The 26501-nt window shown below is 44.1% G+C and overlaps 1 protein-coding gene across 2 annotated transcripts in view; it reads right to left on the bottom strand.

The window, feature by feature from the left end:
* Positions 1 to 26501, bottom strand: part of ttbk1a (tau tubulin kinase 1a) — a 79051-nt gene that overhangs the window by 33762 nt on the left and 18788 nt on the right. For both annotated transcript variants that reach the window (XM_033624753.2, XM_033624754.2), the window contains exons 3-14: positions 26020 to 26167; positions 25834 to 25907; positions 25446 to 25586; positions 23891 to 23995; positions 12979 to 13044; positions 12726 to 12818; positions 12272 to 12397; positions 12033 to 12187; positions 10774 to 10984; positions 10380 to 10552; positions 7085 to 7425; positions 6305 to 6486 (exon numbers count right to left, since the gene is read on the bottom strand). In XM_033624753.2, coding sequence (XP_033480644.1) covers positions 6305 to 6486; positions 7085 to 7425; positions 10380 to 10552; positions 10774 to 10984; positions 12033 to 12187; positions 12272 to 12397; positions 12726 to 12818; positions 12979 to 13044; positions 23891 to 23995; positions 25446 to 25586; positions 25834 to 25907; positions 26020 to 26167 — 1815 coding nt within the window. The remainder of the gene's footprint in view (positions 1 to 6304; positions 6487 to 7084; positions 7426 to 10379; positions 10553 to 10773; positions 10985 to 12032; positions 12188 to 12271; positions 12398 to 12725; positions 12819 to 12978; positions 13045 to 23890; positions 23996 to 25445; positions 25587 to 25833; positions 25908 to 26019; positions 26168 to 26501) is intronic.

The raw sequence follows: 26501 nt of genomic DNA, 5'->3' as shown, positions 1-26501 counted from the left end.
TATGACATAAAAACATCAGTTAACACCCCGCTGTGAATTTAGAAGCCTAAAAAAGGCGGTTGCTAACAAGCAGCTTACCATGGCGCAGTTTGTTTGTAGCCCAAGGTTAGCTATTTACTTCTGCCGATTGCCTTTAGGCTTCAAAAATAATGAAAATAGCGCTGAACATAATGTGTAAATATCATAAACTTTTTTTTTTTGCCTCAAAGCTAACCCTTCCTGCAATATTCCAAAATCCAATGGGAAAATCTGGTTGGCTTTTTGAGAAGAGAACCAGGGCGACGCTAACTTCAGGGTTGACCTCCAGAAAATTATAATCTAATAATCAGTAAGATAATCTCCATCAGTGAACACCACTTTATGATTTCTGAGGCATAAATTCAATCACCAGAAGTAAAAAACTAATGTTAGGCTATTAAAGAACTACAACACGGTTTTATAACTTCAAGGATACCACAACGAGGCTCTAAAGCTGTGCTCAGCGTGATGATGTTCTGTTGTCTCATTTAGCCAAGTGTTAGCAACCGTTTTTTAAGACACATAAAAGCTTCTAAATTCACAATGGGGTATTTACTGATGTATTTTATGTAATAGAACAAAATGTGAAAGTCTTCTCAGCTCATGTTAACTACAGACCTTATTTCAAACATCCAATCAAGAACAAACTGACTTCAAGACGAGGGAACAGGAAGTGCTAACATGCTAACTCATTTCTGCAGCGTTCTATCGATGGGTGTTTACAGGAGCCAATCTGATGTCACAAGCAAACATGAAGTTGACTAGCAGTGCTAGCCATGCAAACGATGCAAGCTGTGCAAACAGCACCGGCCATGTTGATGATGCTAATAGTGCTAACACTGGCAATGGTGCCAACAAAGCTAACAGTGTTGGTCGGGGCGACCTGGGGGCAAACGCAGGGCGGGTGTTCAGGCTCATTTATTGCTCAATGTTACATACGAATACGGAGACGGAGGGAGTCTTCTGTCTGTAATCTGAGTTAATTTCGTCCGTATTTGTTCACGTTTTCTGAAAGCTTACGGGTACGAATGAAACAGAGCAGTACCACTGGAGACTGTGGAGGCATTGTAGCGTAGTCCAAGTGAGATATAACCCTAGGAGATGGAGAAATTTAAATACAGGTGGAATGGAACGAATCAAGAACACAGTAACAAGAATTCTCCGTCCACATTTAACGGCCACACAGACCACCAATGTCTACACCACTTCCTCCGTTTCAAGGTACAACATTATGACCTCCTCGACTGTCATCATGTTTGTTGTGTGAAACTTTTGACTCCACTCTCTGGTGCCATCTATTGGCTGTGTCTACGCCAAGATATAGGACACATTGGAAGTATGAGGATAGCTTGAAATGGGCAAGTTCATTTTTTTATGTAAAGGGAGAATAAATGAGCCTTTAGGCTTGCAAGATGAAGATGCTGCTGAGGGTCAAAGCAGCATTATCAGCAGTAACCGCTGTATGAGCGGCACTGCTCACCCAAGCCTACCTGACCTGGGTAGAGTGCAGTGCAGAGCGGCGGCGATTAGTTAGCCCATGGGATAGCAAATAGTTGTTTGCTGCTGTGTTCATTTTCAAAATCTCAGTTAGCACAACCAAATCACAGTGATAAAACACCAATGCAAGCTATCTTGGACATCTTGTGCGTCGGTCGGTAACTGGCAGAACTTATTGACTCGGGGAAGGGACAAAACAATTTGAGAAAGCACTGGATACAAAATCAGCATCCGCCCTCAAGTGCAGGATGAGTCATCGACATTTTTTTATATTGTTTTCCAGGAAATGACAAACTCTGAAATGCCATTAAGAAAACCTACAAAACAACCTTTCTGTCATTGTTGGACCAGATACTGGAGCACAGGTGATGATCATCACAAGACAATGGGAGGGAAAAAATTAGACATCTGTTTGGATTTCATGGGAACTTTAACTGCTGCAGAGACGTTCTTTCATCCACTGACTTTGGCTTTGAAACTTTTGTCAGTAAACAGTGACTGCTTTGAGCATGAAGGGACCTAAGTGCTGCAGACGTTCCTGCTGTGGATCAACATGCACTTTGAATATCACATGAAGAATCTCATCACCATGACCAAGTCATGAATACTGAATCTGTCAGGCTGCTGCTGGTTGAACAGAACGACTGCATGTGACAGATGTTCAGCCTGTCGTCACTGTGACACATTTAAAGGACAACTCCAGCATGAGTCCACATGTTTTGTTCATTAGAAAGACTGACTATAGACCAACTGTAGAAGTATCAGTGAACTCTGTACCAATGATCAACGGTGGTGAGAGGCCGCTCACTAAAAGACGTAAGACTTCCTGATGAGTTCACGCAAAACCATCAAACTGTGTGTGCTGATTTGTTTTCTAAAGACTCTCCAGCTGATCCAGAATGCTGCAGCACGTGTACTAACAGGAACTTAGAAACAAGATCACATTTCTCCTGTTTTAACTTCTCTGCAATGGCTCCCTGTAAAATCCTTCTCCTAACTTATGAAGCTCTAAATGTTCAAGCTCCATCATATCTTAGAGAGCTCATAGTGCCATATTATCCCACCAGAACACTGCGCTCTGAGAACGCAGGGTTACTCGTGGTCCCTAAAGTCTCCAAAAGTAGATCAGGAGCCAGAGCCTTCAGCTATCAGGCTCCTCTCCTGTGGAATCATCTTCCTGTTACGGTCTGGGAGGCAGACACCGTCTCCACACTTAAGACTAGACTTAAGACTTTCCTCTTTGATAAAGCTTATAGTTAGGGCTGGCTCAGGCTTGCCCTGTACCAGCCCCTAGTTAGGCTGACTTAGGCCTAGTCTGCCGGAGGACCCCCCTATAATACACCGGGCACCTTCTCTCCTTCTCTCTCTCTCTCTCTCTCTCTCTCTCTCTCTCTCATGTCCTGTTACTGCATCTTGCTAACTCGGCCATTCTGGATGTCACTAACTCGGCTTCTTCTCCGGAGCCTTTGTGCTCCACTGTCTCTCAGATTAACTCATATCACAGCGGTGCCTGGACAGCGTGACGTGTGTGGTTGTGCTGCTGCCGTGGTCCTGCCAGACGCCTCCTGCTGCTGCTGCCATCATTAGTCATTAGTCATACTTCTACTGTTATTATACACATATGACTATTGTCACATATGTATACTATCAGATATTAATATATACTTTCAACATACTGTACCACAACAGCCAGAATTATAATTATAATATTATTACTTTCATTAACGTTGTTGTAAGCTACTGTCATTACCGTCTGTCCTGCATCTCTCTCTCTCTCTCTCTCTCTCTCTCTCTCTCTCTCTCTCTCTCTTTCTCTCTCTTTCTGTCTCATTGTGTCATACGGATTACTGTTAATTTATTATGTTGATCTGTTCTGTACGACATCTATTGCACGTCTGTCCGTCCTGGAAGAGGGATCCCTCCTCAGTTGCTCTTCCTGAGCTTTCTACCATTTTTTTCCCCTGTTAAAGGTTTTTTTTGGGAGTTTTTCCTGATCAGCTGTGAGGGTCATAAGGACAGAGGGATGTCGTATGCTCTAAAGCCCTGTGAGGCAAATTGTGATTTGTGATATTGGGCTTTATAAATAAAATTGATTGATTGATTGAGTAGACTTAAGACTTTCCGCTTTAATGAAGCGTATAGATAGGGCTAGCTCTTATAGTTAGGACTGACTCTTATAGTTAGGACTGGCTCTTATAGTTAGGACTGGATCTTATAGTAAGGACTGGCTCTTATAGTTAGGACTGGATCTTATAGTAAGGACTGGCTCTTGTAGTAAGGACTGGCTCTTATAGTAAGGACTGGCTCTTGTAGTAAGGACTGGCTCTTGTAGTAAGGACTGGCTCTTATAGTTAGGACTGACTCTTATAGTTAGGACTGGCTCTTATAGTAAGGACTGGCTCTTATAGTTAGGACTGGATCTTATAGTAAGAACTGGCTCTTGTAGTAAGGACTGGCTCTTATAGTTAGGACTGGATCTTATAGTTAGGACTGGATCTTATAGTAAGGACTGGCTCTTGTAGTAAGGACTGGCTCTTATAGTTAGGACTGGATCTTATAGTAAGGACTGGCTCTTATAGTAAGAACTGGCTCTTATAGTTAGGACTGGATCTTATAGTAAGGACTGGCTCTTATAGTTAGGACTGGCTCTTAAAGTAAGGACTGGCTCTTGTAGTTAGGACTGGCTCTTGTAGTAAGGACTGGCCCTTATAGTTAGGACTGGATCTTAGCACTGATACTCATAGTTAGGGCTGTCTCTTATAGTTAGGACTGGCTCTTGTAGTAAGGACTGGCTCTTATAGTTAGGACTTGCTCTTGTAGTTAGGACTGGCTCTTGTAGTTAGGACTGGCTCTTATAGTAAGGACTGGATCTTATAGTTAGGACTGGCTCTTATAGTTAGGACTGGCTCTTATAGTAAGGACTGGCTCTTGTAGTTAGGACTGGCTCTTATAGTTAGGACTGGATCTTAGCACTGATACTCATAATTAGGACTGACTTTTATAGTTAGGACTGGCTCTTATAGTAAGGACTGGCTCTTGTAGTAAGGACTGGATCTTATAGTTAGGACTGGCTCTTGTAGTCAGGACTGGCTCTTATAGTTAGGACTGGCTCTTACAGTAAGGACTGGCTCTTATAGTAAGGACTGGCTCTTATAGTTAGGGTTGGCTCTTAGCACTGAAACTCATAGTTAGGGCTGGCTCTTATAGTTAGGACTGGCTCTTATGTTAGGACTGGATCTTATAGTAAGGACTGGCTCTTATAGTAAGGACTGGCTCTTATAGTTAGGGTTGGCTCTTAGCACTGAAACTCATAGTTAGGGCTGGCTCTCATAGTAAGGACTGGCTCTTATTGTTAGAACTGACTCTCATAGTTAGGGTTGTCTCTTAAAGTTAGGACTGGCTCTTATGTTAGGACTGGCTCTTGAAGTAAGGACTGGGTCTTGTAGTAAGGACTGGCTCTTATAGTTAGGACTGGCTCTTGTAGTAGGGACTGGCTCTCAAAGTTAGGGCTGGCTCTTATAGTTAGGGATCCTTCTGTCTCACTCTCTAGGTATCATTTTGTCATATGGATCACTGTAAATTCATTATGTTATCTGATCTGTACATGACATCTATTGTCCATCTGTTCATCCTGGAAGAGGGATCCCTCCTCAGTGTCTCTTCCTGAAGTTTCTACCATTTTATTTCCCTGTTAGAGGGTTTTTTTGGGAGTTTTTCCTGATCTGCAGTGAGAGTCCGAGGACAGAGGGATGTGGTATGCTGTGACGGCCTCTGAGATAAATGATAAAATTGAATTGTGTAGAATTATGTCAAACCTCAGTACTTTCTGATCACTGTGTGTTACTGCCCGTTGTACCTGCAGTACAGAGTACTGAACACGTCATACACAGTGTCTCTGTGTGTCAGTCAGTCTGACAGACTGGGCTGCTACAGAACAGTTGGAGTGTGTATTTTGTTTATTTATTCTTTGATGAGATATTTCTTGATTCAAATGATCAGTTTGTTGGTTTTATATTATATTTGATTTCTTGAAAACATCATCAGACTTTGGAAACTGATGCATTTCAAGGTTTGGATTTTTTTGTTTTTTGATGCTCAACAAAGTTACACACAGCCTCTTTATTACTGGGCCAGTCAAACACAGAGGGGGCATTTCCTGTTCCTGTTTAGACAAACTTGTCTGAACTATTTTACCAAAAGACAGCTTCAGTGATCTCTGATTTGGCCCTGAGTTGAAAATGTGTTCATCTCCTGATGAGCTGATGGTTGGAGGAGGAATCTGCTCCGTGCATCTAAAGTTGGATCTCTCAGGTGTTCTAACTTCTAACCGTCAGTGTGTCGGACTCAACTTCCTGTCAGTCACAGCCCAGGGCGTCAGTAGCTACAGTCAGTGAACTGAAATCTAATTTATAGCTGCAGTGTGAATCCTCTGATTTATTCTGTAGGTCTGTGGACTGAACCTACAACCTCTTGTTCTAAAGCTACGTGTTTTTCCTGCCTGCTGCTCTCTTATTTCAAAGTTTCCTAAAATGACGCAGAACCATCGACACTGATGGAAACCAGGTGGAAATAAGCTGACGCTGCCATCATGCTGGATTTGTCCTTTAAGCTGCATGTTGACCGACAGATAAATGAGGTGGAGCAGCTGCCGCAGAGCGCCTCCTTATGACAGCGTCTGGTGAAACAGTCATCAGAGTGATGAACCTGTACAGCAGCCGTCCACTTCCTCATCTGTCCACCAACATCAAAGAGCTGAGCTCTCCTCTGATTGGCTGGCTGGGTCTCTTACCGGTCTTTGAGGTCCAATAGGCTCTGACTCTCTCCGTCGGGGGCGTCCTGGTGGCAGCGAGTGACAGGGCGACTGGGCGGGGCTGCCGCCGCTCCTTCTCGACGCCTCCTCCTCCGTTAGCGTTAACATCCCTCGGCTGCTCTCCCTGGTGTGGGTCTTTGGACGAACCACCAGCTCCCCTCCTGCAGGACGACAAACTGTTACAGCACACTGAAGGATGCAGAAAGTTTGTACTGAAGCGAGATTTACTTCAAACAAAATATCAATGCAATGTCGCTCTGAGAGGTTTAATGTCAGGAAACTCATCTTATATATATTCTTTATGTCTAACAGTCAGCAGAAAGTCATTTCGGTGCTTTCCCACTATAAAGAGTTTCAGGTTGGTTTGCTGAGATGATGTTAGTGTAACAGGAAGTCTGACCTTTAGTCAGACTTCTCACACTGAGCAGGTGCCTCTGATCTGTGTCAGTCAAACTTGGAAAAAACAAAGGCCAATTCACGTCCCAAAATTGGCAGGATAAAAGTAAAAAAAAAAAAAAAACTCACTGAGAAACAGCGGCAGATGTGGATCAATAACCTCAGTTTTCAGTCTGGGGGAGCGAAGCCAACTGATGTCAAAGTGCTATGTTATGTTGGACGCCGTCAGAATGTATTGTGACAAATTCTCTGTGTTTTTAACCACGACCCAGATTCTTAACATCTGGTACAGAATCCTTTTTTTGAATCTGAATCATTTCCCCATCACCCCTGAGAAGACATTTTTTATTCAGAAGCTCCTACCTGCAGCCCTGAGCCTCCTCCTCTCCTCCTGCTCCTCCAGGGGGCGGAGCTCCTCTGGCTCCTCATCAGTGGTTCCTGATGTGGTTGGCTGGAAGTCTCGTAGCTCCGCCTCTTTGTCGATGATCACCCACTCTTTGCTGTCAAAGTCCTCCTCCTCGGCCAGCGGGACGGAGCGGATGAAGGCGTTGCTGTGCGCCTCCTGGTCGACGGACGCCACCGACACCTCCTGACGTCCGCTGACCTGGCGGTCGCCGCGGCAACCAGGGTCAACGGACAGCATCTGAGCCGGCTGGGAGGAGTAGACGTGACGGGACGGAGAGCCGAGGATGTCCATCCTGGACCTGGAGGACACACAGACAGACATGAAGACACAAAAAGAGGGTAAAACTATGAACTAAAGTGAAATTATATAAAGTTAAATTCAAATTTGATTTAATTTAATTTAATTTAATTTAATTTAATTTAATTCAATTTAATTTAATCTAATTTGAATTTGAATTTTTTAATTCAATTTAATTTTATATACTTTATTAATCCCTACGGGGAAATTCAATCAATCAGTCGATCACTTTTATTTATAAAGCCCAATATCACAAATCAAAGGCTTTACAGCATACGACATCCCTCTGTCCTTAGGACCTTCACAGCTGATCAGGAAAAACGGGGAGAAAAAAAAAAACAGGTAATTCAATTATATACTTTATTATGAATGAAAAACTAATCAGCACAGACACAAATGTGTATTTAAGAGCTTACTGTCTATGAAAACACTACATTGATAAGACTGAGTTTCTCCCTTAAGAAAACAGAAGAGTCGTTTGTTTCTGGACATTCGGGTGAGGCGGGCCAATCACTGACTCTTTAAATAGCTTTAAACACTGGGAGCCAGTGACATGTTATCTCAGCTCAGGCCCTGGTTGGCTATCGAGGCCAGTACAACAGCACTGGAAGCTCCTATTGGCTCAAGTGAGGTGTCAATGGAAAGGTCAGGAAATAGCCTCCATTTTGGCATCCGCCTGGTTGGTTTGGATAAATGCCCAGCAGCAGAAGTTATGGATCATATGTGGGGAAATATGAAGGTTTGAAACAATGCAGCAACTGGTGGACATCTGTGGATGTAATAATGTGTCTGGGCTGAATATTTCTCTGGATTTAGATCATCTGGGCTGTAGTGCTGCACGATTAATCTAATTGCAATCGCAATCGTGATGTCATAAAAGGCTGCGATTTGCGATTTAATGTAGGCTAAATAAATGTTAACGTGTGTGCCTGTGAACGTGACTGCCTCTCCTGTAGTGTGTGGAGTTTGTTGACATCACACCCACAAGCTATCCTGGTGCGTGCAGCCAGCGTGCAGCAGCGACCAACACAGACGCTGAAGAAGAGCATGAGCTCGACCATGAACAGGCTGAGTTGGTGGCGAAAAAAACGTCTGTTACATGGCGATACTTTGGATTCAGGTATGGCGATGTTGAACAGAAAGACGTGCTGTGTAAAAGTTTAAAAGTTAAAGTCGCCACGTCCCGCGGCAACACGACCAATCTATAACAACACTTGAGACAGCACAGGGAAAAGAAGGAAGAGTGCATGTGAGAGAAAGCCGAGTCGTGTAACGTTAAAGACAATGAGACAACTGAAAGACACCAGAGCCTCATAAAACAACATCCAAGCACAGCACAACATGTGTAAGTGTCACAGGGAAATCATGGACTCCATAACAAATGAAAAATTGAGCAACTTTGCTCGGGGTCGACCCACTTGACATGCTGCTGTGTTGTGCTATGACGCTGGAATTTGTCATTTACATGACAACGCCTGAACGCAACACAGGCTCGCTCCACTGTGTGTACAGTGTCGTGCTGCGCTGCTGTGTGAGCAGCGTGTTTGACTGTGCTCAGTCTGTTGATGGTCATTGACTCACTGTCTGTCCATAACAATAACTATGTCAGGTCAGTGCCCCCTGATATAATGTAGGGAAACACTGAATCAAGCAAAAAGACTCATGATACCATTTATTTATTATATTTTATTGTAATTATATTGTAATCGCAATCGCACATTTTTCCCAAATCGTGCAGCACTGCTGGGCTGTTGTCAGTGTGTGAGAAATAAAATGGGAGCTGTGATTCAGTCTGGATAATATGACCTGTGGATTTTAACAACACTTCATAGGTGAGTTGTAAATGTTTATTTCTTTGTTGTTTGTCTGACAGAAGCGTTTATTGAGCCTGTTGTGGTGGTTTTATCTTGAAATGTTCAGCATTAAAGGCACCGCGAGCAGCGTAGCTTTCAAACGATATGTCGTATGAGTAAACCACTCAACCAACAGCAGACACAGCGGCTGTTTTACATATCACATCATCAAAAAAAAAAAAAAAAAAAAAAGCCTTCATAAGCTGTCATATTTCATACAGCTTAAATTTGACTGATAGCATTATTATTACTATTCTTATTTTAAATTCTCCATAAATATCGTTATAATATCGTTATCGTGAACTCTTTTGGTTGCATTAATTGTGTAGTGACAATCTGATACTGTGCCAGCCCTAGTCTCAAACCAGGGCAATGAGGGAAAGTCGAGTTGGGTCTCACAGCAGTTCTTATTTCTGTTTCTGCTCCCTAACAGCCAGTTTACCTCTGGATTCTTAAAAACAAATGAATCAACAAGAACACTTGAAAAAGGAACACGAAGTTCAGTCTATCTGGCTGTTCAGTTTGCAACTGTTCGCAACCATAAATCCAATCTAAGCTGAGCTTTAAAAAGTATCCTCATACAACAGTTCATGTGACATCCTACGAACTAGTGCCCTACAAATGACTTCACGTCCTTAATGTAAAGTCACGGAGGTTAGTTTTAGGCAAGTAAAGTTACTGTGGTTAGGTTAGAGAAAAGAAAGTCCACACGGTTCTGAACACGCATCTCCTGGGGAAAGTACTGCAGGAAGGTTTGTGGTGTTGTAAACCATCCACTGCGCCAACCTGCCTACTTACAAGACCGCTCCAACTGCTTCCTTGTTGAATCCCGTCAACGTTTTGTTCACATGATCACAGCCTTCCAAAATACATGGGTCATGCACAAATTACTGGCTTATGATTACGTGGTATCTGTACGAATTTGGCGGCATTACGAAACAGTTTGAGATGTGATTTAACACGTCAGTAAACCGACCCTGTTCATCTGATTTTAACATCATAAAACAAAATAAAACAAAGACGATTTCACGTTTAAACTTGTGTTTTCTGGATGTGAATCTCATCATTAAACAGACATCCGTGTCCTGATGTTTCGGATCACCTCTGTCCATAGGCGTCGGCTCGGCCTTCAGCAGCAGACAGACGGTCAGACTCTGGGCTGTTGACTCGCCGGTACCGTAAGGACCGACCCTGACCGGTCGGTGACTCCGGGACTCCTCCTCGAACTGGCGACACTGGACACGCCCCACGACCCGCCTCCTCCTCCTGAGCCCCCTGAGGAAGGACAGGAAGTGATGCTTTTCAGTAGCCATTTAAACACTCAGGGTATTTCGGTTTTGTAGCCTAAAAGTGTCCTATACTATATAAACTATAAACTATAAAGCAGCATGGACAGGAAACACTTGTACTTAAGCAGAGTACGTTACCACCGCTGCACGAACATGAGCTGAAGTTAAAGATGAAACTTTTGTTGGCTGTCCTGGATCAGTTCCCACCTTGTTCAGGCTGATCCTGAGTCTGTTGCGGTTGAAGTCCGTGTCCTCCCAGGCCTCTCCGGGCTCCCCGCCGTGGGGGACGCCAGTCTCCCCAGGGGGCCGGCTGGGTGGGGCCGGGGGGGCGTTCTCCTGATCACTGAGATGTTCATCCTGCAGAACGTCATCGGTGTTCTCCCGCTGGAGATCTCCAGGTACGGGCGTCACTATGGCTCTGTGGACGGAGAACACAGGAGATTCTCATATTTCAGAAACTACACTGAACAAAAACTGAAATCTGACACTTTTGTTTTTGGTCCCGTTTCTCCACAGTAGATGTTAAACTGTTTTTATGCACTCATTAAATACATGTCACTTAAGATTGGGTCGCAAATTGGCCAATTGTGAAGAAATTCCCTCAAAGCATTCTTGAGATATCATGTTTACAAAGATGAGGGATGGACAGACAACCGAAAACATGATGCTCCCGGCTGCTGCGCTGCGCCGTAAAAAAGAGGGTAAAACTATGAACTAAAGTGAAATTATATAAATTCAAATTCAAATTTTATTTAATTTTATTTAATTTTATATACTTTATTAATCCCTATGGGGAAATTCAATCAATTCAAAAGACAAAAGTGTTGCTTTTAAATTTCTTAGTGTATTTATAAACTCATGATATGAGTATTAAGGGTTATTCTGGTGGTTTGGGTTGATTTCAACAAACTGTTAACAGTTTTAGACATTTTTTAAAATACATTTTGTCATATAATTTATGTATTTCACCCATTCCCTGAGAGTTGGGACAAACCATGTCTTCAAAATAAAATTTGAATTATAACTTCAACCATCAACACACACTGATTTTGTTTCTGGGGTGAAACATTGTTTTTGAAGCATTTACGAAATTTGAAAGCAGTGAAAAAATCCTCACTATAGTGTTCATTTAGACAGATACTGACATTTTTTTTAGGTGGGCCTCTGTATGTTATGATATAATAGTAATAATAAAAATAGGACAGGAATAGTGTAGTGACGTCATGCACGTCTTAAAAGACGGGAAATCTTTTTTTTTTTTTAAATCAAAGGTGTCCCAATCCTACCAAAATGATCTGAGCACACTCTGAAGGTTTGATCCAGATAAATGAACCTGAATGATCTAATCGGATCAGGGTTTTTTTCTTTAGAACAACTAATTTTCAGGATTTGATTTAATCTGATATCAGATGATGTTCAGCTTCAGGAGGCTCTCGCACAGCTGACGGTTTAGGTTTAGTTCTTACCCCACCATGGCGGCGGTGGGTCTGGTGTTGTGCTGTGGTTGGGTGGAGGCACTGGTCGACAACGTGACATCACTTCCTCCCTTCTCCCAGTCGAAAGGCTCATTCTCGGTGATGATTCGCTCCTTCATGCTGTTCTCGAACACCGACATCAGCAGCTGGAACACAACAACAGGACGGACTCGTGAGTGTGTTCACGCTGCAGCAGAGAACACACACTTGAGCTCACACACAGTGTGTACCTGGTAGTCTGGTTTGGTGTAGTAGTCCAGGGCCAGGACGTGGTCCAGGAAGATATTAAACTCTGAAGGCATGTGTTTGAGCAGCATCCGATGGTCATAACGCTCTTTAATCTGACCCACTTGTTCCTGGAGAAAACACCCAAGAAAAAAAAAAAAAATCAGCTGCGGTCACGATTCATGTTCAGTTCTGCCTTCATACGCTGAAATTAAAAAAATAAACACATAGAACACATGATGCTGGAGACGGTCCCTCGAGGTATCGCGTTCATGAGAATAAGACATAAAGGTTTCTTAAACACACAGAACATGGTCTCATGACGGAATCAAAGATAAACAATAACCAACGCTGAACTTATTGAATCGTTTCTATTATTCTGTTGTTGATGGTCGTCGTCGTGGTAACCGGTGGTACATGTACATGCAGCAGTGTTGTATTCAGGTGAAACAGTCTGACCTTATCTTTGATCTTTCGCCACGGCAACTGTCCAACGGCGAACTCTACCAACATGTAAAACAATGACCACAGGTCGTCATGGCGACCCATTTCCTGGAGGAACAGGACAACATCACACTGTTAGGATATGATTATTAATGTTAGTGTTGTCTTTCATTCATGGCTGCTGGTGTTACACAGATACATGTTCAGCAGAGGATTTCCATCGCTCACACACTTCCTGTGACAGATCAAAGAGCACAATCACACTGACCTTGTTTTTATGAGCGTTGACTGAAGCGTAGCGGACCGTCCCTCTGAAGCCTGCCACAGTCCTCGGCTGAACACGACACCAGGAAGAGTTACTCATTAACAATCACTGATTAATCTTAGATTTCTAAAACACAAACTGCTGCTGCATCAAATTAAACAGTAAAAAATAATAATGACATTTGGTTTCATTTACCTCCTGTTCACCAAAAACATCTCATCAAACCAACAGAACAGCAACAGCGTGAGTTTTCTTACTCTGACTGTGACCGCGTCATGTCTGCTCTGATGAATGTTCATCAGAAGTTTCATCTATTCATCTTGTAAAAACCTGGACTGACGTCTGTTTTTAAAAACTGAATAATAAACCATACAGACAAATAAAATACAAATATTATTTGTAAAAAAAAAGTTTCTGCAGCGTCTTTGCCAACACTTAAAGAAATATTTCACCCCACAGATGATCGTGTGTATACCGATTCCTCACCCTGTGTTACATTCAAAGAAATCTTTATTTTTCTCTCATGCCGCCTCGGTGAACAAAGAATCCAAAAGCAGAGAAAGTTCTCAGTGAAGTGAAGTCACCGCGATCCACAACAGAAAAACTATTCAAAACATCCGTTTAAAAACTCCACTTGTGCAGTGTAATCCAAGTCTCATTTATCCAGTCGGCTACAGCTCTGTCTGAAGGACCTGCACTGAAAGTGAAACGTATTGATGATCTCTTTAAAGCCAGACTCTGTACACACTGGGACTAAAAACCTACACTGGATTCATGAACGCCACAGGAAACTCTGATTTGATCACAGGCACGTGTTCATGTTCAACAATCACAAACTGACAACACGCTACCGCTAATTAGCATACATCCCGCCCATGAATATCCAGTGACACCATATATGGAGGTGATAATTACTGTGGACAGGTGCATCCTGTCGACCTGTGAACACATGGAGCGAACAAAGACTGAGAGTAAAGAAAAACTTCTCTGACACTGAGACTGAAGTTGTTTTAGGCAAAGTGTTTTAGTTTCTCCTGTTAGGGCCCATTTATGCTCCCTTTACGTACGAAAATGTATATGTCCGTTTCAAACTATGTTACCGTCACTGCCCACATACTTCCATGCGCCCTTTACGTTGGCATGGATGTTAACCAATATATCCACCAGGAGGCAGCCCAGAGTCAAAAGTTTATGACAACAACAAACTCAAAAACAAACATGGCGGCTGTGGAGGAGATATTGATAATGTGCCTCTTGCATAAAAGACAAACACAGAGCAGTTGTAGGAGGCGGTGGTCGGTGAGGCCGTTAAATACATCGCGACTGGAGAACGGAGAATTCTTTTCCTCAAAAAGTTCTGCCATTGTTATTTCTTCTTCGTGTCTCACTAGAGCTACGTATCAGGTAGTGACTGCAACACTGCCCCCATGGTTCCCGGTGGTACTGCTCCGTTTGGCTCGTATCCGTAAGCTTTATGGAAACGTGCAGAAATACGGACGAAATGAACGCGTCATGATCATCATGATGACATCACAGTGACATCATGTCAGCTGGAGGTGCAGCTGCCTCTCCCCCACAGGGCTGTAGGCTCCATAAGAGTGTTAAAATGTGTTTGTCTTGTTGTGTTATTGGGAGCCAGAATAGAAGGAGTCAGTGTGTGACTTTAGTGAGTTTGAATTAACCCTTTAAAACACAAAAAGTCACAAAATAACACAAAGACAAAAACTGCTCGAGGCAGCTCCCGTGTTCACTGACTCTGGCTCTGAGAGGAACAGTCATCAGGTTTTCTTTTAAATACTTTTAAATACTGAGGTTTTAGTGAAATGTCACGTGTTGGTGACGTACTGAGTGAACGACTGGATACAATAGACTTGGATTATATTGAACAAGTACTGTGAGAGTTTGTACGTAGATGCTTTGACATAGTTTTGCTGTTGTTAAATGTGGACCCCATTTACTTCAACTCATCAAGAATTTTCTCCATTTTTGGACTCTTTGTTCACCTGACAGGAAAGAGTGAACTTCGTGTAACACGAGGACGGTAACTGATACACAAGTGGTGATGTTGTGAGTGAAGTATCCCTTTAAATGACCTGCTGCTGATTATCAGCTGATGTGACCTGGACTCCATTTCAGCAGGTGTCTCCGCCCTCACCGCTCCGTAACAAGCCTCATGTCAGCACGGCCAAATGAGGCGTTTAAGTGTTGACAAAGACAGCACAGTACTTTTGATAATTTGATTTGTTGCATTAGTCTATATTGTTTATGTTGCTCTCAAGTGCTAATCTGCACGGCAAATTGAAAATGGAAAACCACGGCCAACCAGCTCAAACCAGTTACTACCATATAATTATTCAGGAATAATTACTCTTACATATATCTTAGGACTTTATTGCAGAGAGTGAAACATGCGGTCGTGTTGTCTGCAGCTGCTGCTGTGACGCAGGATGTTTCTGATTCAAACAGAGTAAATTAAAACCAAAGTGACAAAAACCAAATAATGACACAAACAGAAACATCAGCAGAGGGTCACACCGCATCGACACAGCCTCGGGGAAACAGCAGGAGGTTTCCATGGTGACATTACTCATATTTGTGTGGTGAGCAGGATGTTTAGGTTCCCATGACAACTGGGAGACACGTCATGACTTCACAGTGGACGTCTGGATTTACTGTACGTGTGAAACGTTCACTCAACCGGGGAGTTTGAAGTTATTGGACCAATCATCAGTCTGCTTCTCTTTCATAACAGACGAGTCTTATTCAGACCTGCCGAGTGTATTTCCTTCCTCATTAAACATTTGCAAACATCACTGTTGAACATTTTAAACTAAGCACTGTTTTGGGTTACGAGTGCTCCGTCTTCTTCTTCCCTCCCTTTGTTGGCGCATTCCTACGTTTCTTGACACATCACTGCCCCGTGTTGATCAGTGAAATAAAACACCGCTGACAGAAACCTGTATCGCGTCACTTCAACGCATGTGCATGAGACAAAAATGCTCCACAGCGCCACTAGAGGCCAACAATTCCACAGAGAACCTTTAATCTGATAACGTGAACTTCAAATATGAGTTAGAAAAATTTAATCTAAAGATCAATCTGTGGACGATGTTTTCTACTGAAGCCTTAACTGCATGAGGCTGTTTGTACGAAAAGTAATGCACCACAGTTTATACATTTCCCAGGTAGGGATGAGCCAGTAATTTGTGCATGATCCCTGCATTTTTTAAGGCTGTGATCATGTGACCCGTGCACTGCCAGGAGTAAAAAAGGAAGCGGGTTGGAGTGGTGGATGGTGTAACAAAATGAGTCCCTGATTCAAACAAAGCAAGACAACTCTAGGTCTGAAAGCACCCTGAAAGTTCCTCCTCACCATTCTACAACACCAGGTCAATGGTTCCCAGAGGTCTGGCGAAACGCTACCAGACTAGCTGCGTTCTCGGAACCCATCGGCTGTATTCGGCGTCTGACTCCCGGCAGACGGCGATACAGCCTCTGGGGGCAGACCCCCGGCATTTTTTGGCATTCCGGTTTGATTTGGGCGGAGGAGGCGAATTTCCGTTTCCGACTTCCGTTTATATAAAAGTAAATATGCTGAAACATTGCGATGGATTCAGAGTTTGCAGTGACGCCAATTATGTTCCACCTCGTTAGTTCACCGCACGGACCGTTTAACCTGGCAACAACTGCAGCCGGCTCAAACGTGATTGGTCAATATCACGCAGACTACAAACAGCCTACAACCAGAAACCAGGGCTCTTCTGCTCTTCTTCCGGAGGCTCTACATTCACTGAATGTAGAGTCTGTATATAGAGACTAGGCTAGCTGTCATCAATACAATCATCTACCTGATGACCAATCTCCCACTCGTATGAATTCTACTAAGTCTGAAACACACAGTTGAGTTTAATTTATCATTTGACTCCTAAAACTTTTTTTTTTTGGAGGTTATGTTACAGTTTGTGATGCCATAGTGACTTCCTGTTTACACAGGTAAGTAAGTAAGTAAAATTTATTTGTTGGTGATTGGTTTTGATTGGAAGATGTTTCCTAACAGCAGATTTATCATTTATCTGACAATCACAGTCGACATGTGGAGAGAAGACTGTTTGACTGCAGAAGTTATGAACGAGTGACAGCGTGTTAAATAATAAACAGACACATCGGTGTCAATGTGTTCAGCACTTTGATCTCTGAAGGTGACGTGACATCGTCTCTCTGTTCGTTTGTTTTTTTTGTTTCCAGGTTAGACTTCAGCAGTCGGCTGGTGATGCAGCTGTGACCCCTCTGTTGCTATAGAAACCACTCACATCCCTGGGTAACCATGGAGATGATGGAGAAACGGGAGGCATGCACGTCAAAATCATAAGTCCAAAGGAAACTGTAAGAAAAACAACAACAAAAAACAACACTGAAACTGAAAAAGATGAAGGTAAAACACAGAACAAAAATCATTGATAACAGAGGTGATGATCGGTGATCAATAAAGACTGAACATCATGCAAACTGTCACTCTGAGGTCAAACTGCAGCAAAAGGTGACAAAATCACACAGTTCAGTCAGAACATACATCAAAATATTTAAACACTACCTCAGGTCAAATATATGAGACGATGTCAATGACAGTTTATCTGACAGTGTTCAGAGATTTAAGAAATAATAAATTATTAAAAAATAATTTAAATAGAGATCTGAGACCTCTGAGTTGTGACTTTAATCTGAAAACATTCTTTGTCCTCAGAAATTAATCTCAGAGCTTCTTTTTTTCTACAGAGTCCTAAACTTCATCTGTGGAGGACGAGACGATTCTGAGATGAAAGAAAAACAAAGAGAAAACAGTAAATGACAAGAACGGAGAGAGGACCGTCTACGTGTTCAGATCAACACGCCATGTTCATGTCAGAGGCTTCCGTGTCTCTGTGTTTCAGTTCAGAAGCAGCAGAGCTTTTTATTCCATCCACATGATTTATTCATCAGCAGCTACACGCTAACATCCACGAGAGACAGACAGAGAGCCGATCCTGGAGCAGCTGGACACACACACACACACACACACACACACACACACACACACACACACCTATATTACCAACAGTCGACTATCGTTCTGCACCGACCAGACGGACACCTCTGTTTCTGCTCATTTTTAAAAAGTCCCACAAAGAGCTGTAACATGTCTTAATTTCATAAAAATAAAATTGCTTATCATTAATAAAACTTCATGTTCAGACTCAGACCAACTGTGAACCTACACTGCTCAAAAAACTGAAGGGAACACTTAATGGTCACAGTCTAACAGGAAGTCAAGAACAATGGAGAGACAAACAGGAAATGGTTTTACATGTGGTGTCCACAGACAGTTGCTCTCTCCTTATCCTTCCTGACTGATTCTTCTCTAGTTTGGTCTTCTGCTAGTGTCCTTGGCACTACTGGTAGCATGAGGCGCTACCTGCAGCCCAATCAGGTTGATACCAGATACCAGGAGACCGGCCGTTACACCAGGAGAGCTGGACAGGGCCGTAGAAGGGCATCAACCCAGCAGCAGGACCGCTATCTGCTCCTTTGTGTGAGGAGGAACAGGAGGAGCACTGCCAGAGCCCTACAACATGACCTCCAGCAGGCTACTGGTGTGCATGTTTCTGACCACACTGTCAGAAGGGGAGGGTCACACAGACCTCCATGTCAGAGCCAACAGTACCCTGACTGCTGTTAGGTACCAGGATGAAACCCTCAGAGTGACTGTCAGACCTTATGCTGGTGCAGAGGGCCCTGGGTTCCTCCTGGTGCAGAGGGCCCTGGGTTCCTCCTGGTGCAGAGGGCCCTGGGTTCCTCCTGGTGCAGTGGGCCCTGGGTTCCTCCCGGTGCAGAGGGTCCTGGGTTCCTCCCGGTGCAGAGGGTCCTGGGTTCCTCCCGGTGCAGAGGGCCCTGGGTTCCTCCCGGTGCAGAGGGCCCTGGGTTCCTCCTGGTGCAGAGGGCCCTGGGTTCCTCCCGGTGCAGAGGGCCCTGGGTTCCTCCTGGTGCAGAGGGCCCTGGGTTCCCCCTGGTGCAGTGGGCCCTGGGTTCCTCCCGGTGCAGAGGGCCCTGGGTTCCTCCCGGTGCAGAGGGCCCTGGGTTCCTCCTGGTGCAGAGGGCCCTGGGTTCCTCCTGGTGCAGAGGGCCCTGGGTTCCTCCCGGTGCAGAGGGCCCTGGGTTCCTCCTGGTGCAGTGGGCCCTGGGTTCCTCCCAGTGCAGAGGGCCCTGGATTCCTCCCGGTGCAGAGGGCCCTGGGTTCCTCCCGGTGCAGTGGGCCCTGGATTCCTCCCGGTGCAGAGGGCCCTGGGTTCCTCCCGGTGCAGAGGGCCCTGGGTTCCTCCTGGTGCAGAGGGCCCTGGGTTCCTCCTGGTGCAGAGGGCCCTGGGTTCCTCCTGGTGCAGTGGGCCCTGGATTCCTCCCGGTGCAGAGGGCCCTGGGTTCCTCCCGGTGCAGTGGGCCCTGGATTCCTCCCGGTGCAGAGGGCCCTGGGTTCCTCCCGGTGCAGAGGGCCCTGGGTTCCTCCTGGTGCAGAGGGCCCTGGGTTCCTCCCGGTGCAGAGGGCCCTGGGTTCCTCCTGGTGCAGAGGGCCCTGGGTTCCTCCTGGTGCAGAGGGCCCTGGGTTCCTCCTGGTGCAGTGGGCCCTGGGTTCCTTCTGGTGCAGAGGGCCCTGGGTTCCTCCTGGTGCAGTGGGCCCTGGGTTCCTTCTGGTGCAGAGGGCCCTGGGTTCCTCCTGGTGCAGTGGGCCCTGGGTTCCTCCTGGTGCAGTGGGCCCTGGGTTCCTCCTGGTGCAGTGGGCCCTGAGTTGGATCAGTCTGTGATTTCTTTTTCAGATTTTTCAGTGTGATTTGAGTCCAGCCCTCAGTGTGTTGATGATTTTAGTTTCCACTGATCTCAACACATTAAACAATGTGCATCAGTAAAAACTGATCTGATGTGTGATTTAAGTGTTTTTTGAGCAGTGTATTTACTGACAAGTCTCATGATAACTCTTCTTCCTCCATCAGTGAGCCACACTGTCACTGGCTGACACGTTCCTTCATTCCCATGAACACACACGCTGTAGTTTATTTTGACTGAATCCCACACACACACACACCGTCCTGCTGACACACACACACTCACCGGAGCCCCAATTGTTGCATGAATTTTGGCGTCTGGTTTGACTGAATGAACCAAACGGTTAAGTTAATCGTGTGCTCCCACACTCACAATGAGTGTTTCTGAACGCACCACTCACATCATCTTCCTCCATCGTCTAAAACAAGACAACACAACTTGTTAGCTAGCGCTAGCTAATGTCTGTGGAGAACTGTTTTGCCTCCAGCTAAGCCCCGCCCACCAACAAACATCACACTGTTTACTAACAGTTAAAGAGTGTATGGTTTCTATTAATGTTCTGAGTTGTAAAGCCTGGTTTGACACAGCAGCTTATCAAGGACAGTTTTCTCCAGAGGGAGACAAATAAAGTAACCTTGACCTTGACCTTGACCTTGACTTGCTTTTTATGACATGTCACTTGTTTTTTGTTGCCTTGTCAAGTGCTTTGCAAGTCTATTTGAAAAGTGCTCTGTAGATAAAGATTATTATTGTGATATTATAAATGTGTATTAATCCGCCTCTGTAAATAGTCCTCTAGACTATTAGACTGATCCTTCCTATAACGCTTCTGCATCTGCTGCTGTTACTGCTGGTGGTACTCCTGCCTGGTCATGTGACGTCTGCTGGGAGGACTTCCTGTTCGATCAGAGATGATGTCACTCTGAGAGAGAGGGGAGTACAGCTGAGAGGTGATGGAGGGATGAGAGAGAGGAAGAGGAGAGGCAGCAGGATGAAGAGGCAGCAGGGAGGGAGGGAGGGGGTGATGCTCTCAGATGATTGGACAGCAGCTGACTCAGCTGTGTGTGTGTGTGGGGGGGGGGGGGGTTGGGGGCGGCGGTCTCTCGCCCACTGGAGCATGCAGGAGCATCAAATATTCATCTCACTGCTCCAACAGAGGCAACGCAAGACTGCAGGAGGAGGAAGAGGAGGAGGAGAGGAGGAGGAGGAGAGAAGGAGGAGGAGAGGAGGAGGAGGAGAGGCGAGGAGGAGGAGAGGAGGAGAAGAGGTTGACAGTACATGGAAGACGCTCCTGTCTGATCTAAAAATACCTGAGAGTTCAGTCCGATAGAGACGTCATAAACGAGAGAGAAGAGAGGAAGAAGAGAAGAAGAAGAAGCCAACAGCGGTGAAACTACAAAGACCAGCAGACCTGATCACTGACTGACGACCAATCAAAACATCTAATTCAGACTTATCACAATAAAAGCCTTTTTTTCATTCAAACCTTCAAATGTAGAAAATCCCCTCATTCAGCATCAGCAAGCCGCTGCTCTCACACCAGCTGATAAACAACATCTTATCAGCCCCTACACACACACACAGGACAACACACACACACCAACAGACTACAGTAATCTGCCGTACTAATGTGCTGCAATGCAGCAAACACACCCTGTCTGTCTGTCTGTCTGCTTTGCTTTTTTTAGCTTTTGATAATTCAGTTTATTGTTGAAGCAGCTTGAGGAAACAAATGTCGATTTACCTTTCTGAAACTAAAATGGTCACACCTCTGTGTGTACGTTTACTGCAACACACTCCTGTTACATTGTGTGTATTCATGCAGCTCCTGATTTATATCATTTACTCCATATTTTATTTGAACTATCTGCTTATCTGGAGTCCTTCCTTGTTTCTACTTGTGTGATTTTATTATCATTATTATTATTATTGTCACCCAGGTTTTTCAGTGGCAACAACTGCTCTTGTACTTGACCCTTTGCTAAGCCCCGCCCCTTTGTGATGATCCATCAAGCTGTTGGAGCGACTGTACACATGCTGCGTTTTTTGGCCCTGACATTTATTGTTTTAAATGTAGAAGGAAGCTGACAGCTGACACAGAGTAGCACCCAGCACCCCACCTCGTGTTTTCCAGGCACTTAAAGATGTGACATGTGTACGGCCCCAAAGATAGGCGGGAGCTAGAGCCTGACGAACAGTGAACCAGCACATCACTGCTGATCGCCACAGGAGACAATGAATATAAAGGGAAACCTCACTGATATTGAACCAGCTGTGTGGCATCGCAGTGTGTGCAGATGAACCGTGTTTGGCTTCATGCCGCTGCCAGCACCTGGACCTCCGCTGCTGGAAAGGCAGGGATCTCCAGAGGAAGTCAAACAACGTTCATCTGCACGCACTACGGATCTGGATACGGACAGAACCTTCTGTCCATGCTCTGCGTTCATTTCGTCCGTATTTCTCCACGTTTCCATGAAGCTTACGGATACGGGCCAAATGGAGCAGCACCACCGGAAAATGTGGGGGCAGTGTTGCTGTCACTACCCGATACGTAGCTCTAGTGAGACACGAAGAAGAAATAACAATGGCGGAACTTTTTCGCCTGAAACGCTGAAAATAAAATAAAAGAGGGATAAAGGTTTTTCCTATTTTATCTTATGTTATATTTCTCCCTCTCCCCTCGCTGGAAGCCTCGGACCATTAACACACGACCTCTCTGGGTAACGAGTCTCATTAACACACGACCTCTCCGGGTAACGAGTGTCATTAACACACGACCTCTCCGGGTAACGAGTGTCATTAACACACGACCTCTCCGGGTAACGAGTCTCATTAACACACGACCTCTCCGGGTAACGAGTGTCATTAACACACGACCTCTCCGGGTAACGAGTCTCATTAACACACGACCTCTCCGGGTAACGAGTCTCATTAACACACGACCTCTCCGGGTAACGAGTCTCATTAACACACGACCTCTCCGGGTAACGAGTCTCATTAACACACGACCTCTCCGGGTAACGAGTGTCATTAACACACGACCTCTCCGGGTAACGAGTCTCATTAACACACGACCTCTCCGGGTAACGAGTGTCATTAACACACGACCTCTCCGTGTAACGAGTCTCATTAACACACGACCTCTCCGGGTAACGAGTCTCATTAACACACGACCTCTCCGGGTAACGAGTCTCATTAACGACCTGTGACCACAGCTGTGTTGTTGTTGAATCTTTATCAGAGAGGGCTGATGCTACGCTTTGATTGGCCAGTCTGTATTTGAGGGGCGGGACTTAGCGAAGGGTCAGTTGTTCATTTGACAATATATAACCTTGAAAATATAGATGACAGTTTGTGTTCAGTATGGAAGAACATTCCTGCAAATAAAGACAGTGATAAATAAATAAATAAACAAATAAAAACTAAAATATTTCAAAACATGATAAAAAATATTAAAATAATAAAAAAACAAATGTTCAAATGTCTCATGACCATAAAAATTTCATTTGATTTGAAAATTACCTGAGCTATAATTTAATACTGTATGTATCACATCGTTGTTTTAATTGTTTTATAATTAGATATTAATCATGTTGTGGTTGAGTTTCTCCTCATTTTAATTCACTTTCCTTTAAAAAATACTGACGATTAAAATCAAAACATTTAGAAATCATACTCATAAGACAGCCTTTTATTTTATGACGGTGAAAATTTAAATTATTAATTTACATCTTATTTCTAAAATTGATCTGATTTCTTTCTTTTTCTTTATCATCAATTCTCTAAATAATTTTATAACTGTGATTTAAAATATCACAACTTTAACATCTTACAAAGACGTCAGAATTCTGTGTCACACAGACATTATTTTGGCTCAAGTATAAAAACTATGATTTTTTATTTTTAACACTGTAAATCACAGTTTTATATTTAAATGTTCATTTTGCTAAATGTTTGTTCAGCTTGTTACAACAACAGGTGATCAAAGTGTGGAGGTCCTCGGTCTGATCTGATGCAGAATATTAGGACGTTAACTGTTAATAGTTCCTGGTGTGAAGTTTCTTACCGGTCGGACCTCCCCGGTGGTGTTGGTGTACTGCCGCGCCAGACCAAAGTCCAGCATGTAGCACTTCCTGTAGGTGGAGGGAAGCCGGCCCATCGCGAAGTTTGACTGCAGCAACAAAACGAGACAGAAACTCAGTCAGGTGTGAGACACAGAAACACAGGAGAGCTCTTCATGAAGAGGATTAAAAGGTTTGTGTGAAGTTAATATGAGACAGTCTGAGTTCATCCAATCGAGAGCAGATAAAACATAAGACAAACAATAAAAACAATAAAACAGTAAAACAAGAGCAGAGTCTCACGCTGGGTTAAAAGCCAAGGAGTAAATATGGGTTTTAAGACTGGTTTTAAAAACAGACAGTGAGGGGGCCAGTCTAATGTGGAGAGGTAAATCATTCCACAATCTGGGAGCCGCCACAGAAAAGGCTCTATCCCCTCTGAGCTTCCGCTTAGACCTCGGTACATCCAGGAGCAGCTGATCAGCTGACCTGAGGCACTGAGCGGGAGCGTAGGGATGAAGCAGCTCAGATAGGTAGAAGATTTAAAAACAAATAAAAGAATCTTAAAATCAATTCTTAAGTGCACGGGCAGCCAGTGGAGGGAGGCCAGAATGGGCGTAATGTGTTCCCTCTTACGTGCTCCAGTTAAGAGCCAAGCAGTGGCGTTCTGAACCAACTGGAGACATGCGAGGGAAGACTGGCTGACTCCAAAATAAAGTGCGTTACAGTAATCCAGCCGGGACGTGATGAAGGCGTGGATTACTATTTCAAAGTGCTGTTGTGCAAGAAAAGGTAGACATCACATCTACATATTAAACACTAGGTATCCACTGCTGTTGATGTTCTGGGACGCCATAACCAACGCCGGGACATTGACAAAAGCACGTGGTTCAGTTTAGGCAACAGAAGTATGTGGTAAAGTTTAGGCAACAAACTCACAAGGTTAAATTTAAGCAACAGAAGTATGAGACAGCGACATGTTTCGTCCGTGACCCTTGTGAATGAAGCTGGTCTCTTTACTGGTGTTTTAAATTGTCTCCAGTGAATCATGTTCAATGTGTGTTTTAAATCAATCAAACTTTACAGCACTTCATAGAAAGCGACACAGACACACCACCGCATGCCTTGAATATAAATACTCCAACAGCGAAGGCCACGTACGAAAGCGAAGCGTGGAGCTGACGCACCGCTACAAATCAGCCTTTAGTTTCTAATCCAGCACCTTTAACTGTGACACAAATATTGTGATATTTAGTTATTATGTAATAAAAATGTTTTTATGTCTTTGATTTGGTTTGTTTTATTTCATGTTGTTGTTGTTGCATCAAAAATCAAATTCCAAACTCTGGTCCAGACTTTTTTTTCTTGTTCCACCAAATAAAACAATTTAATTTGAAGATTTTATAAGATGAAAAATTCAATATTTTTGTTGTTTTTTGTTTCTCTGAGTTTGTTTCTTTATTTTATTCCATAAATGTCTCTTTGTCTCACAGATTTTGTGAGTGTCAATCAAACACTTGAAAACGACCTCTGAAAAAGAAAGAAGTGTTTCCACCGTACCGGTTTGATGTCGCGGTGCAGGAAGCCCACTGAGTGGATGGCTTCGATGGACTCCAGGATCTGCTTCCCGAGCCGCAGGGTGGTGCTCATGGTGAAGGTTCCTCTGGGCTGACTCCTCCGCAGGTCGGCCAGGTTACGCCCCTGCAGCAAGACGGGGACGGTTGCTTAGCAACAACATCAAAAAAACTACAGTGGAAGTTAAACAAACGCCATCACTGCCATGACACCTGACTTCTTTTAGGAAAAACAGTCTAAACCAACAACTACATAAACTTACTTTTAAAACCTCATCAGAGCTGAATTTATTGATGTCTAACAAAATCATCTGTCTGTGTCCTTCACAATAAAAGCCTCTGTAAGCCCAGGGGGCGCTCACACTTAGACTCACCTGAAGCTGCATGACCACGTAGTTAAATTTGTCATTTCTACCGCAGCCAATGAACTTACAGACGTGATTTTTACCTGGAGAAGAGCAGAGGGTCAATAACACTGTAAAATATTCTGATTTAATACACCTGTCACATGTCTTGTTCTTCTTGAAACTAGAAAGTACCAGTGTGTAAAAGCGTCTCACCCTGCAGCTTCTTCAGCACCGCCACCTCCATCTTCAGCACCTGTTTGGGCTGCTGGGCCGACTCCACCTTCAGCGCCACGTTCTCTCGCGTCAGCAGGTCCAAGGCCTCGTAGATCTCCCCGAACCCGCCTCCACCGATCTTTTTCAGCTGGGACACAGAACAGACTCTGGGTCAGTGCGATCGTCTCAGTGTCACAAGAGCTTTGTCGCCCAACCAAATAAACATCATCATCAATCAAACAGAAATTAAATTCTCAGTTGTTTGTTCAAACGTTTTCATCTCGTCTTCCTCCTCACCTCTCTTCACCTCCTCCTTTCTATTCTTCTGATTGTTTCTGTCTGCCTTCTATTTTTCACCGCTTCAATTTCTTCTCCTCATTTTGCCTCTTTTCCTCTTTAATCTCTTCAACATGCTTTCTATCTTGTACGCCTGCGTACGTTTTTTATTTCTCTTTTCTTTTCCTTCCACTCTTTTGCTGTTT

The sequence above is a fragment of the Epinephelus lanceolatus genome, chromosome 3 (assembly GCF_041903045.1).
Source record: "Epinephelus lanceolatus isolate andai-2023 chromosome 3, ASM4190304v1, whole genome shotgun sequence".
Taxonomy (NCBI): Eukaryota; Metazoa; Chordata; class Actinopteri; order Perciformes; family Serranidae; genus Epinephelus; species Epinephelus lanceolatus.
Note: the sequence above shows the minus strand (reverse complement) of the source record. Positions and strands in the feature narration are given on the sequence as shown.